The 14,705-nt window shown below is 50.8% G+C and overlaps 1 protein-coding gene and 1 long non-coding RNA gene across 4 annotated transcripts; both read right to left on the reverse strand.

Annotated features, from left to right (window-relative positions):
* Positions 1 to 206: 206 nt before the first annotated feature.
* On the reverse strand, positions 207 to 9,847 carry STX4 (syntaxin 4). Of its 3 annotated transcripts, none has more exons than XM_006070398.4 (10): positions 9,571 to 9,847; positions 9,283 to 9,384; positions 9,058 to 9,157; positions 8,847 to 8,921; positions 8,044 to 8,114; positions 6,270 to 6,378; positions 6,110 to 6,186; positions 5,401 to 5,538; positions 4,389 to 4,499; positions 207 to 1,514 (listed from the first exon to the last, which is right to left on the reverse strand). In XM_006070398.4, the coding sequence occupies exons 1-10, from the start codon at positions 9,598 to 9,600 to the stop codon at positions 1,473 to 1,475; spliced, it is 855 nt and encodes a 284-aa protein (XP_006070460.1). In that variant the 5' UTR covers positions 9,601 to 9,847; the 3' UTR covers positions 207 to 1,472. The 3 variants fall into 3 exon arrangements, with proteins under 3 accessions (XP_006070460.1, XP_044792231.1, XP_006070459.1); XM_044936296.2 differs by lacking the exon at positions 207 to 1,514 and adding an exon at positions 3,836 to 4,091; XM_006070397.4 differs by lacking the exon at positions 207 to 1,514 and adding an exon at positions 3,836 to 4,285 and having other exon boundaries at positions 9,571 to 9,845.
* A 226-nt stretch (positions 9,848 to 10,073) lies between these two features.
* Positions 10,074 to 13,328, reverse strand: LOC123331639. Its single transcript, XR_006548385.1, has 3 exons — positions 13,160 to 13,328; positions 10,508 to 10,643; positions 10,074 to 10,420 (listed from the first exon to the last, which is right to left on the reverse strand). It is a non-coding gene; the product is annotated as an uncharacterized LOC123331639 (long non-coding RNA).
* Between the last annotated feature and the right edge of the window lie 1,377 nt (positions 13,329 to 14,705).

The raw sequence follows: 14,705 nt of genomic DNA on the forward strand, positions 1-14,705 counted from the left end.
AGGGCATGCTACTAATATTCTCTTTCCTCATTTTTTTGCTTAAATCTCTAAACTCAGTTGGACATTATTTGTATTCTTAGTTCTATTTCCAGCTTACAGTTTAAACAAATGCTTCACCATTACATAACACACATCACCATCTTTGCACTTCCAATGCTAGTTTCCTCACCAGCCACTGTCCAGATCCAAAGTTAATGACACACAACTCAGGTTTTTCTTTTTATTGTAGCAACACTTCACTTCTGGGTACTAGTTCTGTAACAGCTGAACTAGACTTATGATAATTTGGTAAAAGCCAACCTCCAAATATCAGTGGCTCCCAGCAGGAGAAGTTTCTCATTTACATTACACCTCATTTTACAGGTGGGCTACAGATCAGCTTCATGTCCTGTTAATTCTGGGTTCCAGGCTGAAGAAGTCTTCATCTGGCAATTGACAGGTTCATGGCAGAGGAAAAAGAGATGGGAAACTGCCAGACTACTCATTGGTGCTTAAAGCTTCTACTTGGAAGTGGTGTCTTAATATCTACTCAGATTCCAAAGCATGTTATATAGCCAAGCCTATTTTAAGTGGGCATGAATGTATAATCCTCCTCACGTGAGGGGCCCAATAGGAAGAACAGCATATATGTGGAACAGCAATATAATCTACTACAGGGCTGTACCAGAAACGTCAATCACTGAGTTCATCCATTCTTCCTTCATACACACTGTGCGGACGCATTTTGTACCTTGTAACATCTCTCATACATCCTGTGTATGCGCTAAGGCACTTCAGTCGTGTTCAACTCTTTGCGACCCTATGAACTGTAGCCCACGAGGTTCCTCTGTCCCTGGGATTCTCCAGGCATACACCTTGGTCAAGGGTAAAATCTTGACTCAAGGTAGACAATTCCCAAGTAGGTCAATGTACCCTGACCTAAACCAATCAGGTCCCTTTTCTTAAGAATCTGAACCATGAAATATTCAGTGGGTGAGGAATAAGTGGAGAAGGCTGCAGCTGAAAGGTTGTGATACAAGATGGATTTGGAAAAGCCACAATTCGCGCAGACCGTGTTCCTTAAAAGTTGGGTTGACAGCACCCGAGCCAGGATTTCAGTGAAAAAATCTTCCCATAGCCCCTCACTCAGGTTGGTTTCCCTCACAGAAGGGGTATACACAAGGGAACTTGTAAAACCTCCAGTGCCTGGGTCCACTTGCCTACTAGGTCTGCTCCAAACCTGCTACTCACCTGTTCAGAAACCTTCCATGGGTCCCCACAGCCCACCGGAAAAATTCAAATTACTGAACCCGCCATCCGAGCCCTTGCTTGGCCGTCTAGCCAACTCTTCTGGGAAGTTCTGGATGGCGTCCTGAGACAAGCAGCCTTTCGGGGGTGGCGCTGTCCAGCACTGCCAAGCAGAAGGCACATGCCCTACGTGGACACCCAGCTGCGTAGACGTGGCAATCTCCGCGTCGGTTTGACAGTCTCTGTCAGATCCCGGTAGGCGCCACGGGTTGCAACTTCAGTTGATTCTGAAGGCAGAAAAGTGAGAGAGTGGATAAAGGCGACCAACAGGACAGGATTCCGCTGAAGAAGCAGGCCGTAGGGGAAGAGATGGAGAGTGGAGAATCATGGAAGCCCAGAGTCCAAATCAGTCTTCTACTGAGGCAGCATCCATCCGGTCTCGCAGTTTCCCCATTGGGTGGACATCTAGAGTGTTTGCACGCTGCTAAAAACGAGGGCTTCTTCCTGCAGGCGTCTAGTTTCTTCTGTACACGGGACACAGGACCTCAAGCAGGACTAACGCGTGGGTACACTCCCGGACTCTCTAGCAGCCGCAAGTTCCGGCTGCTAGGGGCCGGGACCCGGCCACGCCTTCTTGCGTGAGGTCCTGAGCCCCTGCCCTCACGGGTCTCTCCCAGGCCAGCCCCCTTCCGCCTTATTAGGCGTTTGATCACGCCCCTTGCGCTGTGTGATCCAATCGCTTTTCGGTGCGACTGCGGTCTCAGTCTGAGGCCCCGCCTACACCTAATTGCAGTTTAATTCCGGATGCTCACTCCTTCAGGACGCCCTGCGGACCAATCCTGATGCTCTTCAGGAACAACATTTAGGTCCGCTGGCCAATCCGAGCGGTCCGTTTTCCAAGTGTCAGCCCGGCCACCCCCTCAGCCACGCCCCGTACGCTCGGTACCAAGTGTACCCCTCGGACCTGGCGCAGGCCCCGCGCAACCGCTGCTTCCGGGCCACAGGGAGGCGCTGCAGGAGGGCGCCCAGCCTCGGGTGGAGGCGGGGCAGGTCCGATCGCACGCCACTGCGGCCCAATCCCGCCCCCTGGTCCCTCCCCCAGCCCGGTTCCAGGAGCTGGGTCCGAGTCTGCACCAACTTCCACTGGCCCATCCCTTCCTTGGCTCGCGTCGCCCCGGCGCCCACGTGTGTACCCCATACTTGGCGGCCGAAGCAATTGGTGTATACAGCTGGGCAGCCAGGAGCAGCAGCGGCAACCAGTGGGATCGAAGGTGGGATGGAACAAGGCGGCTGGAACCCCGCCCCCAGACCTTGGTCAGGGGTCAGGCCCTCCCCCATTCCTACCAGGCTTCGGAGGCAGGAGCCCTGAAACCAAGTGTCTGGGAACAGGCGCTACATCCAGCTCCAGAAATCAGGCATGGGGCTTGGAACTTTTAGAAATTTCGAGCTGGAGTCTGGAACTCAGGTGAGTCATAGAAACTCGGCTCCTCGGCCTCCTCTACCCGCTTCAGCCACAAGACCCCTGAGAAACAAGGTGTGGGCTGATTCAGAGTGCCTCCCTCTCTAATCTGAACTCTTATATAAAAGGCAATGCCACACCAAGTGGGGAGAAGGAGCAGTGGGCGGGTGACTGGGAGATTGGCATTGACATATATACACTATTGTTTTGGGGTTTTGTTCAGTTGCTCAGTCGGGTCTAACTCTGTATACATACAGCTGATTCACTTTGCTGTACAGTATAACATTGTTAAAGCAACTATAGTCCAATAAAAATTAATTTAAAAAATAAATAAATAGGGACTTCCCTTGGTCCAGTGGTTAAGAATCCGCCTGCCAATGCAGGAAACACGGGTTTGATCCTTGGTCTGGGAAAATCCCACATGCTTCAGGGCAACTAAGCCCTGGGACCCTGGAGCCTGTGCTCCACAAGAGAAGCCCCAGAGAGAAGAAGCCAGTGCACCACAGCTAGAGAGTAGCCCCTGCTCATGGCAACTAGAGAAAGCCTGAGAGCAGCAACAAAGACCCAGCACAGTCAAAAATAAGTAAATTAAATAAATTAATACAAAGACAAGAAAAGGCAATGCTTTTTTCTGAGCACAAGGCCTGGCCTGTTGAACCCTCTGCCTGGCAATCTCTTCACTGATTCTTCCTGTAACTAGCCATTGGACTCCCTGCTTCCCATTGGACTCAAATATGGCCACCTCTGGGACAGGCCCTTCCTTGTCCACTGTATCCAAAGGAACAGACTCAGTTCCTTTTTCAGAGTGCCTCTTCTTCTTGGCCTCAGGAATGCCCATAGATGCCACACACACATCCCTCTGTGTCCCAGCCTAGCCTGGCTCAGCCTCACTGTTTTGGGCTTAGGTCCTCACAATGCTCTTTCCCCAGGGACAGTACTGAGCCACATGTGGGTGTCATCTCTTCCAGGCCCCACCCATTTTCATGGGAGAGTAGAAGGGCGCTGCCAGCCTGGCGTGGTCACCTGAGACAGTCTGATTTGAGTCTGCCTGGGCTGGGTCTGTCCCCCAGGGTGGCGGGGAGGTGAGCAGGCTGGATACCTGAAGGCCCTGGACCAAACTTTTCAAGGACACGCGTGCACAGGGGAATCTCCAAGGTTTGTTTGTTTTTTAATTTCTTACAAAACCACATGTCTCTGCCAAACAGGACACTGCAGGCCTGCCCCCAGGCACTGTGACCCAGGGGGGAGGCACCCATGGATGAGTGGCTGCCAACCCCAGAAGAACTGTCTGCCCCTCTGCACAAGGCACTCACTGTGAGGAAGGGGTCTGGCTGGAGGTTCTGTCCAGCCCACCCCCAGCTGCTGGGAGAGAAGGCAGACCCTGGGTCCCTGGTGCTCTTAGTGTCTGCAAGGGAAGGCGGCAGAAGAGGGTCTGAGAGGAGGAGAAAAGGCTGGGGTCGGGTATGGGGCAGGCCAGGGGGCAGGCCCACGGTATTTCACCAAGAATATGCGGCGCTGTCAAACCAACGTGGAGATGACAATGATGACCACCAGAATGAGGACAGTGATGGACAGACAGATGGCAATAAAGACTTTCTTCTGTGGGAGAGGAAGCGGGGTAGGGGGTGGGTGTCAGGGAAACTCAGGAGTGGAGAGAGGGCCACCCAGGGGGAGGGGTGGCAGGGGAAGGGCGGAGGCTCACCTTGCGCGCCTTCTTCTGGTTCTCCAGGGCCACCTTGACATGTTCCTGCCCACGTTCCACATAGTCTGCTGAGCTCAGAATGTTCTTCTCAATCCGGTTGATCATCTCCCCCTGCTCGGAAGAGGAGGCGGTTCAGGCAGGAAGGAATGACTGGGGGCGGAAGGCCCAGCAGCTCCTCTGCCCACCCCAACCACAGAGGACTCAAGGACACTCCTGGCAGAAAACGGTGCACTAAGGAAGAGGTGGGGACAGGATGCATGTGACAGAAGTCCACACGCCTGGGGATGGCTTCCAGGCTCCCTCCTACCGTATGCTCCCTTCTGTCCTGCACCCTCGCCCCATACAATTTCTACTCGCAGTGCTGGCTGGGAGCGGAGCACCTTGAATGGCTCATATGTTTTCACAGAGGGTGAACTTTTGTCCCCTCGCAAACCTGTCTGAAGTCCCTTGTTCTTTAGGCCTGGCTCCCAGCTGCTGGGAAGCCCTCCCTGTCGCTGCCTCCTCACGGTACCACCAGCCTTCAGATCCTGGACTCCTACAGAGTGAAATCTCTCCCCCAGGACTCCCAGCTGCAAAAGGGCACTGGGGTCAGCTGCTCCCAGATGGACCTGGAAGCTCCCTTTATCATGAGATAAGGGCTAGGGGAAGAATACCACCTCCTACCCCACCCTTGTCTACATTTTAGGAGGCAGGCCCCTCTAGGGGGCAACTGAAGAGTTCTTAGGTGTATAAGAATGGATTCTGTTGCTGGAGGAGGAGCCAGGGTTGGGGCCATATGTGGTGTGGGCTCCAGTTCAAGGGATGGGGTACAAGGTATAAAGCAGTAATTATCTGAGTAGCTACTGAGGAGGATGAAATCTGGGAACACAGCTAAGGATAGAAGTAAGGGCCAGTCTGGAGGGTAACAAAAGCCTTGGTGAAAGAGGCTAAGGGTGGAAGCAGGCTGACAGTCATGACATGCTCTCACATCTGGGGACTGGATCGAACCCAGCCAGCAGCCTCAGGCACCCACCTGCATCTCCACTTCAGTGGCCAAAAAAGTGAAAATCTCATGAAGTTCACGGATACTGCGCTCCAGCTGCTGGATCTCGCTGTGCCGGGCCGAGATCTCATTTAGGGCCTGTCGAGTCACTTGTGTGTCCTTCAGTATCTGCAGAGTGGACAGGAGTGATGGGACAGGTCACAAGGAAATCAGCAGCACGTTTAGAAGTTCCTGTTCAGCTCTGGGGCAGCCCTCGGGCCTAGAACTGGGGCCCAGGCCCTAATAAGGGATGCCAGGCAGGCTAATATGTTCCCTTCTGGGCCTCAGGATTCCCTCCATGAAAAAGGGCCAGGAGGGCTTCCCTGGTGGCTCAGTGGTAAAGAACCCGCCTGCTAATGCATGAGACACCAGTTTGATCCCTGATGGGAGAAGATCCCACCTGCTGCGGAGCAGCTAAGCCCGTGTGCCACAACTACTGAGCCTGTGCTCTAGAGCCCCAGAACCACAATTACTGAGCTCACGGGCTGTAGGGCCTGTGCTCCGCAACAAGAGAAGCCACTGCGAGGAGAAGCCCATGCACCGCAACTGGAGAATAGCCCCCGCTTGCTGCAACTAGAGAAAAGCCTGCACAGCAACGAAGACCCAGCACAGCTAAAAATAAATAAATAAATCATTTTTTTAAAAAGGACTCAGAGAGGATGGGGGGCCCAGCAGAGAGAGGCTGGTGGGGGCCACTCACATTGGACACAAACACCTCGCTCTGCCCGCTGTCCAGCATCTGCTCCAGCTCCTTGTCAGACACCATTCCAGCATTTGCTGTGAAGGAAAAGGCCAGGCTCAGAGCTGGTTGGGTCAGCTGACCCTGTGTGCTGGGCACCACAAAGGGCACCACAACTCACTGATCTTCAGCTGCCTCCGAATCCGCTCCACGTTCTTCTCCCGGTATTCAGACTGCATTAAGTTGCACTTGTTGATGAGCTCCACGAATTGCTGAGACAGGACCCCGTGCTAAGGAGGGAGAAGAGAAGCTGGGGACCCCTGGGAGGATCCCTGCCTGGTCTGGGCCTCAGCAGCCCCTTGTGTACAATGAGCAAAGAGCATGAGCTCAGAGGTGCCTGTGGCCTTGACCTCTTTGAAAGGCTCCCGTGGTCTCTCAAAGTAAAAGCCAAAGCCCTTCCCAGGGCCTACAAGGCCCTATAGGACCCACCCCTTCCCACATACCCTCTCTCATTTTACATCCCCACACTGTCTCCCTCGCTCCTTCCCTCCAACTACAGTGGGCTCCTGACTCCTCCCTGATCAGAACACAGCCCCACGTCAGGCCTCCTCAGTTGCCATTACTTCAGCCCAGAATGCTCAGGCCCCACAGAAGCCTGGAAGTCTTTGTTCCAATGTCACCTTCGGAAGTTTTCTCCAGCTTGTTGGAACCTGCCTTCTCCCGCTGTTCTCAATCCCTCTTCTCTTTTCCCTTAATACTTCTATGTTCTACAATAATTGACTGATTTATTATGGTGACTCTCTCTCCCCACTGGAATGAAATCTCCATGAGGATAGAGAACATTTGTTGACAGCTGTTTCCTAAACAGCTAGAAAAGGTCTGGCATACAGTAGGCCCTCAAAGAATATTAGTGGAATGCTGGCTGAACACCACCCTCCCTGCTTAAACTAAAGGTGTGCCAGGATACCTGGCGGTCAGCTGATTGCCCAGATTTTGCAGGCCCACCTGGGCATTCAGCCTCTCACACAATGACTACCACAAGCCCCTCACCCCTCACCCCCCGGAAATGCCTTCCCTGCTTGTCCATTTTCCTGATGTCTAAAATCTGCTCATTCCTTGGAGTTCCTTTTTTCCAGGACACATCTGCTGTCCTGGGTTCAGCTGCACCCTTTCAAGATGCCCAATTGTAGGGGGGGCAGTTCTTGAGGCACTAACCTACTGTGTTCCCCTCTTTGTTTGGCAAAGTAATAAAGCTACTTTTTCCTTCTCTTCCATTTAAAAAAAAAAAAAAAAAAGCCCCAATTGTTCAATCTTCAATCTGGGGGGTCTTTGCTGAGTTCTGGGCCCACCTACTCTAACTCTGATCTCCAAGAACTCCAAACCATGCCTCTCTGGGCACCCAGAGGATACTGCTCAGACCATTTCAAATCTCCTTATTAAGATAATGATTCTGTGCCCTTCCCCCAACACACACACCAGGGAAGTTCCTCTTCCTGACTTCTTGAATTCTGTCCTTGGGGCAGAGGATGTCCCCATCACATGGGTAGGGAACCACCTAGTCACTTGACTGTACCCTCTTTTTCCCTGGGCAGAGCCATTAACTACCAAGTCCTACCTGAGTAATGTCTTTGTCATCTATGCAAGCTTAACTCCCCATCTTGGCTTCTAGAAAGTATATCTCCTACAGCCAAGCCCAGATCATGTCTGGGGTCTCAGCAACTTCTCACTGAATGGAGGAGAAGAAGGCAAGGTGTTATAATGGATTGGAAGTCAGAAGACCCGGGTTCTTGACCTTGGGGTAAATCCTTTTTTATCTCTGAGCCTCAGTTTCCTCATTTGGAAAATCATCAGGTTGGATTTAATGATCTCTAAGAGCCCTGCCTTCTTACATCTGCCATCTAATGATCTACTGAACACTTGCTGAAATGTCCTACTTCTGGGAATAATGAACCCACCTGGGTTTTTCTCATTCTTGTGTTGACGGAGTTATAATTCTCATCAGCTTCCTCCTTCTGGGGCTCTATGGCTATGGAAAGACACAAAAGTATTGGTAGAGGAAGGGGTTTGACCTCTGGCTTCTGAAATTCATTTGGGGACTGGGACCCAGCCACCCAGCCATACAATAGAGATACAATATCTCCACAGGGCTTTTTTTTTTTTTTTTAAATAAAATTCATCATAAAATGACTACTTCTGAGCCTCTGACAGGCAAAAGTATATTTTTCTTTGCAATAAATACATCAGAGAATTCCCACATGTTTGGAGAAGGTTCCTAACAAAACCCACATCTTCCCGCCCAAAGAATACACACTGGGCAGCAAGAATTGTAGGAGTACAGATGATCCTTGCACAACTGTGTGGGTCCACTTATACCCGAATTTTAAGAAAATAAATGCATACTACAGTACTACACAATCCACGGTTGCATGAATCCACCCTTGCAGAACCTGGGATGTGGAAGGCAGACTATACAGTTATATGTAGATAATGACCTGAAGGTGGGGGTAGCAACGCTAACCTCTGCCTTGGACAAAGATCAAATGGAAATGGTTTCATTATAAATAAGGGAACCTGAGAGGCAGGCATATGCTGTGGAAAGAACTTTGGACTGGAAGCCAGGAGATGGAGATTCTAGACTTTGGCCTGCTGTGTGACCTGGATATATATCACTGGCCTCTCTGGACCACACACTCCCCAGATATACCAGGAGTTTGGCAGGATCAGAGGAAAGTATCTGGCTGAGGTCCTAGGAGCTCACCCTTCAGCTGCCCGCGGATGTCCCTCCCTAGCTGTTTGATCTCGTCGCGCAGGTTCTGCAGGTCCTGCTTCATGCCTAAACAAGAGAAAGCCATGATGCCCAAATAGCAACCTCTACCTCAACAAATCTCCCTGGCCACCACCTGTGTGGAACTACAACCCCCACAAGCCCTCCGGTTGAGCATGCGTTCTGCACCCGGGGTTTCACTCACTCTCCTCGGGAAGGGGCGTGGCCAGGATGGTGACCTGCTGCTTCTCCAACTCTCGGACTTTATTCTCTAGCTTGACGATAGTCTGCCGAATTGTCCGAACCTGGGGACGATGACCGAGAGGGCTGAGGGAGATATGGTGGGGGGGGGGGGGGGTGCTCCAGGCTCCTCTGCTTCTCGGGCCCTCCAGCCCCCTCGTGAATCCTGGCTGAGATTCCAGCCTCTTACCTTCTGGAAGAACTCATCGTCCGGGCTCCCCAGCCGTGCAGTACCCGGGTGTACCACAAGCGCGACTCGCTCCTTGTCTTCATCGTCCGAGCTGTCATCCCCCTGCCAGGGCCGGGGTCACTGGCATCACTTCCTTGCTACTGCTCTCCCTCAGTAGAACTCACGGGCTTCCGGGACTTTCCTTCCTACCCCACAGTCATCCCTCCCGGCCCCGAGGACCAGGAGTCCTGCATTCCGGCAGACGCCATCCCGTCCACCGGCCCCAACCCTGCTGCGCCAAATTCTCACCTGCCTCAGCTCGTGGGTCCTGTCCCGCATGGCGGCCCGAGATCCCTCTCGCCGGCGCCGGAGCCCGGCGGGCCTCAAGATTCTAAGTTTGGAACTCCCGTACCCAACTCACACTCTGACACTCCCCTCCGCCCTCACCCTGCAGACCCCAAACCCTTCCCCAAGAGTCGCTAGAGGCTCTGTCCCTGGCACCATTCACAGTTTCAAAGGGAAGGAGCCGACCTCGGGGACCCCCAAGATTCCACAGGTTGGAATTCCCTTTTCTTCCCCCCCCCCCGCCCTCTCCTGTAGCCTCGGCCCCGCCCCCTCTGGAAAGACTGGAGCATGCGCACCGGATCACGTCTCTTCCCCACCCCAGGGAAAGGCCGAGGTCGGAAGCCGCAGCGCCCCGAACGGAAGCGAAATTGCCAGGACGTGAGAACCCTCCCCCTTTGCCGGAACTATCGCATCTTCCAGCGGAAATCTATTTGCCAAAAGGGGTGGGAATGCGTCATTGGTACGTGATCTGTGAGGCCCGCTCATCTCGTATCACACCATAGTGCAACCCCCCGCGCGCGTCATGTGACCGGCCTGATCTCAGCCTCTCAGACCCAGAACGTGACGCTTCGACTGTCACATGTCTCGGCCTTGTCAGCTTCATCTCTGGAACACCTATCTCCCCACGACGTCCTCGGCACTCCGCGCCCGAGTTACCTCCCTTCAGAACCCCCGCGAGGCGGGGAGGGGGCGCTGACTACCCCCGGAGACAGTGGGTGGTAGGACCCAAGCTGAATCCGGCTTCCTTTCTTTTGGGTCTGCGAGTGTGGGCAGACTGACGACTTAGAATTTGGAGCTGTCAACATCATGAGACCTTGAAATTCAGAAAAGAATAAGATCCAGCGTCAGAGAATTGCAAGGTTTTGTAGGCAGAGCATCTGGGGGTGGGAAGTGACCTCACCCGAGGCGGAACTCTCTTCTCCCGCATACTCCTGGCACAGTTTCTGACAGGTGGGCGGCTGGCTGGCGCCCGGCTTGAACACTGCAGTCCCGCTGCACTCACCACCTTCAAGCAGGGCATTTCAGGGCAGCTCGGGCTAAGAAAACAGTCTGTTACATTGAGCAGCATGTCACTTAGACAACCCCTTCCCCAGACCCCCACCTTGCACTGGGGTCTACCCTCTGGAACCCACAAAAATATTCCATATTATCGTGGCCTGTGAGTTACTAAAGTGAGGGCATGATTGTGGACAGAGGAGCCTGGAGGGTTACAGTCCATGGGGTCACAAAGAGTCGGACACGACTCAGTGACTAACACACACAAACTGTAGCCCACCAGTCTCCTCTGTCCATACAATTTTCCAGGCAAGAATACCAGAGCAGGTTGCCATTTCGTCCTCCAGGGGATCTTCCCAACCCAGGGATCGAACCAGCATCTCTTGTGTCTCCTTCATTGGCAGGCAGATTATTTACCACTGAACCAACTGGAAAACCCAGCACATGTTAGGCCCTCAGTAAATATTTGTTGATAGAGTCTTAGCCTTTTATATAACTGAAGATGAAGCTTATGGGTCCCTAGTTTTCTCTTTTATGCTTCAGGCTGTTGGTAACACTTCCCTAACCCTAACCCTGTAGACATTCATTCATTCAGTGGATATTTATTGTATGGGCCAGACACTGTTGTAGAGCCAGAGACATATCAGGGCAGACAAGAATGCCTTGCCCTTTTGGAACCCACCTTCTATAGAAGGACGCCCCAAAGTCACTCAGTGAGTCTCAGAATAGCTGAGAGGAATATTAGTTTTCCTGGATCCCAGGATGTCAACAGCCCTGGTGTCTCTGCCAGGGATTCCATGCTGCTATTCCTCCAGGGTCTTTCTTCCCCTCTTCATCTCCTGAGCCCCACCGTGCACCAGATCCTTGCCTACTCCTGCCCATCTCTCATGTCTTCACTTGGATCTGACATACCATGTATTTTGCTAATTTGTGTTATCTATTGTCTGTCTCCACCCCTCCTCTCCACCCTACTAGAATGTAAGCTCCAAGAGGACAGGGATTTTCACCTTAATTATTCACTACCATTTCCCCAGCGCCTGCAACACTGCCTGGCACATAGTAGCTGATTAATGAATACTTGTGAAGGAATGAATTTTTTTTTAACCACACCATGCAGCTTGAGCTATCTTAATTCCTCAACCAGGGATGGAACCCAGATCCTTGGCAGTGAAGCACAGAGTCCTGACCACTGGGCTGCCAGAGAATTCCCAATTTCTTTTGTTTTTTTAATTAATGTATTTGACTGCATCGGGTATTAGTTCCAGCACTCGAGATCTTCTCTGTGTCATGGAGGATGTTCTGTTGTGGTGCATGGACTCTAGTTGTAGCGTTTGGGCTCCTCTTCTGGTTCTTTGGAGGGCTCCAGAGTTTGCAGGCTCAGGAGTTGCCCCACGCGGGCTTAGTTGCCCCACAGCATGTGGGTTCTTAAGTCCCCAATCAGGGTTCGAACCTGTGTCCCCTGCATGGCAGGGTGGATTTTTAACCACTCAACCACCATGGAAGTCTGCCCAATTTCTTTTTAATTGACATTTACTTAGCATTTACTGTATGCCAGGCACCAATATTAGTACTTAATAAAAACTTACTCATTTCATCCTTATGTACATTCTGTGAGACTGGTACTGTATTACTGTCCTAATTTTACAGAGAAGGAGGCTAAGACACAGAGGCAGTAAGTAACTTGCCCAAAGTTACACACCAGCAAATATGAGAGCCAGGATTTGGAACAAGAGAGGAAGCTCCAGACTCTATGCTCTTAACCAGTACACTATGATCCAAGAAAAACACCAGCCAGGAGTGGCTCCCTGTGTCCCACCCACCCTTGGGGGACTTGCTGCCACCTATTAATGCTCTACTTTGGATCATCTGGTGGGGAAGTGGGGGCCAACAACAAAATGAGTCTCTTCCCTTCCCGCATCATGAGTCTCTCTTCCACATCTGTTGGGTGGGAACAGACTGCTGGGGAGGTTGTTGGTCCTCCTCTCATTCCCTATGTGCTGTCTTCCCAAGAGCCAAGGGCTTTCCTGGTGGCTCAGACAGTAAAGAATCTGCCTGCAATGCAGGAGACCTGGGTTTGATCCCTGGGTTGGGAATATCCCCTGGAGAAGGATATGGCTACCAGTTCAGTGTTCTTGCTGGGAATATTCCATGGACAGAGGAGCTTGGCAGGCTACAGTCCATGGGGTTGCAAAAAGTTGGACATGACTAAAAGACTAAGCACACATACACACCGAGAACCAAAGATATCCATGCATGGGTCACATAGGGCTTCTGTGCACCCTCAAATGTCTCTGAGGCTGGTTTTGTACCGAAACCCCAAGGGCTACAGAGATGAAGCCCCACCACTCTCTCCTCATGATGTGTCTTGAGCCTGACCTTAATCACGCCCTAGAGCGCCACCTGGGAACCTCTTGCCTCTCATGGCTTTAATCGACATCCATATTTGGCTCCCAAATCCATATCTCTAGCCCCTAATTTTCTCCGAAGCTCTAGACCTCTGAATCCACTTGCCTTCTGGACATCCCCTCCTGGAGTTCCATGAATGTCTTAAACTCACCATGTTCCAAACACCGCACATCGTCTCCGCTGAGAATCTCCTAAATTAACTTCTTGTTCCTCCTGTTTCCTTTCCGTGTGGATGACACCAGGTCACCTGTGCCATAACCTTGGCCTGGAACTTCATTCTGAAGGTGATGCATCACACAGCTGGTTAGGATAACCCCAAGAAAAATGCTAGAAAAAAAAATGGACAAAATTCTTTATAACTCAGAATGAGGAAGGCCTTTCTAACTACAACTCAAAATTTAGAAACTACACTCAATAGTCTATAATTACCTATAAGGAAAGAGAATCTGGAAAAAACAGACATATATATGTATAATTGAATCACTTTGTTGTACAGCTGAAACTAACACAACATTGTAAATCAAACTTCAATTAAAAAACAAAAGTACGTTAGAAAGTGAAAGTTGCTCAATCATGTCCGACTCTTTTTGACCCCATGGACTACACAGTCCATGGAATTCTGCAGGCCAGAATACTGGAGTGGGTAGCCTTTCCCTTCTTCAGGGGATCTTCCCAACCCGGGGGTCGAACCCAGGTCTCCCACATTGCAGGCAGAGTCTTTACCAGCTGAGCCACAATGGATATAAAAAATTCAGAAAATGTAAAATAGAAGATTAATATATTTGTCTACATGAAAAAGTTTTACATGGCAAAAAAATGAAACCACAATCAAAAGACAAATTGGGAAAATAATATTTGCAATTCTTATCACACAAAGGGCTAATCTCCCTACTATTTAAAGAGCTCCATGTAGTGATAAGAAAGACCAACAGTTCAATAAAAAAATAACAGCCAGAGAACATGACAGATCACAAAAAAAGACAATAAAGACTTAAATATGCAGATGTTCATTTTTGCATGTAAGAGAAGTGAAAATTAAGATAACACTGAGATATATTACATTAGCAACATGTTTTTTTTCTTTTTTGGCTGGAATGCCAAAGTTTGTGGGATCCCAGATCCCTAACCAGGAATGGAACCCATGCCCCCTGCAGAGGAAGCACAGAGTCTTAACCACTGGACCGCCAGGGAAGTCTAACAAAATTCATGTTTGGCAACCCAGTCTTTTGGCAAAACTATGGGGAAACAGGGACTTTCACTTGTTGATGGGGCGTGCAAAATGATACAACCTAGACCATATTTTATGTCAAAATTCTGAGTGCATCTACTGTTTCTTTTCTTTAATATTTGTTTATTTGGCTGTGGTGGGTCTTCACTGGGACATGCAAAATCTTTTGTGTCATGTGGGATGTAATTCCCTGACCAAGGATCAAACCTGGGCCCCCTGCATTGGGAGTGCAGAGTGTTAGCCACTGGACCACCAGGGAAGTCCCCATATACTGTTTCTGAATTCTGAATGCATGTATTGTTTCTTCAGATTCTAAGGGCAGCTGGATGGTTTTTCTGCTGGTCTCATCTTAGATTTTTCAAATAGCAACAATCAACTTGTACTTTGGCTGGAGTTAGGTGGCCCATGATGACCTTTCTCACATTTACATGTCTGGGACCTAAGCTCTGATGGTCCAGTTGACCAACAC

Source organism: Bubalus bubalis, chromosome 24 (genome assembly GCF_019923935.1).
Source record: "Bubalus bubalis isolate 160015118507 breed Murrah chromosome 24, NDDB_SH_1, whole genome shotgun sequence".
Taxonomy (NCBI): domain Eukaryota; kingdom Metazoa; phylum Chordata; class Mammalia; order Artiodactyla; family Bovidae; genus Bubalus; species Bubalus bubalis.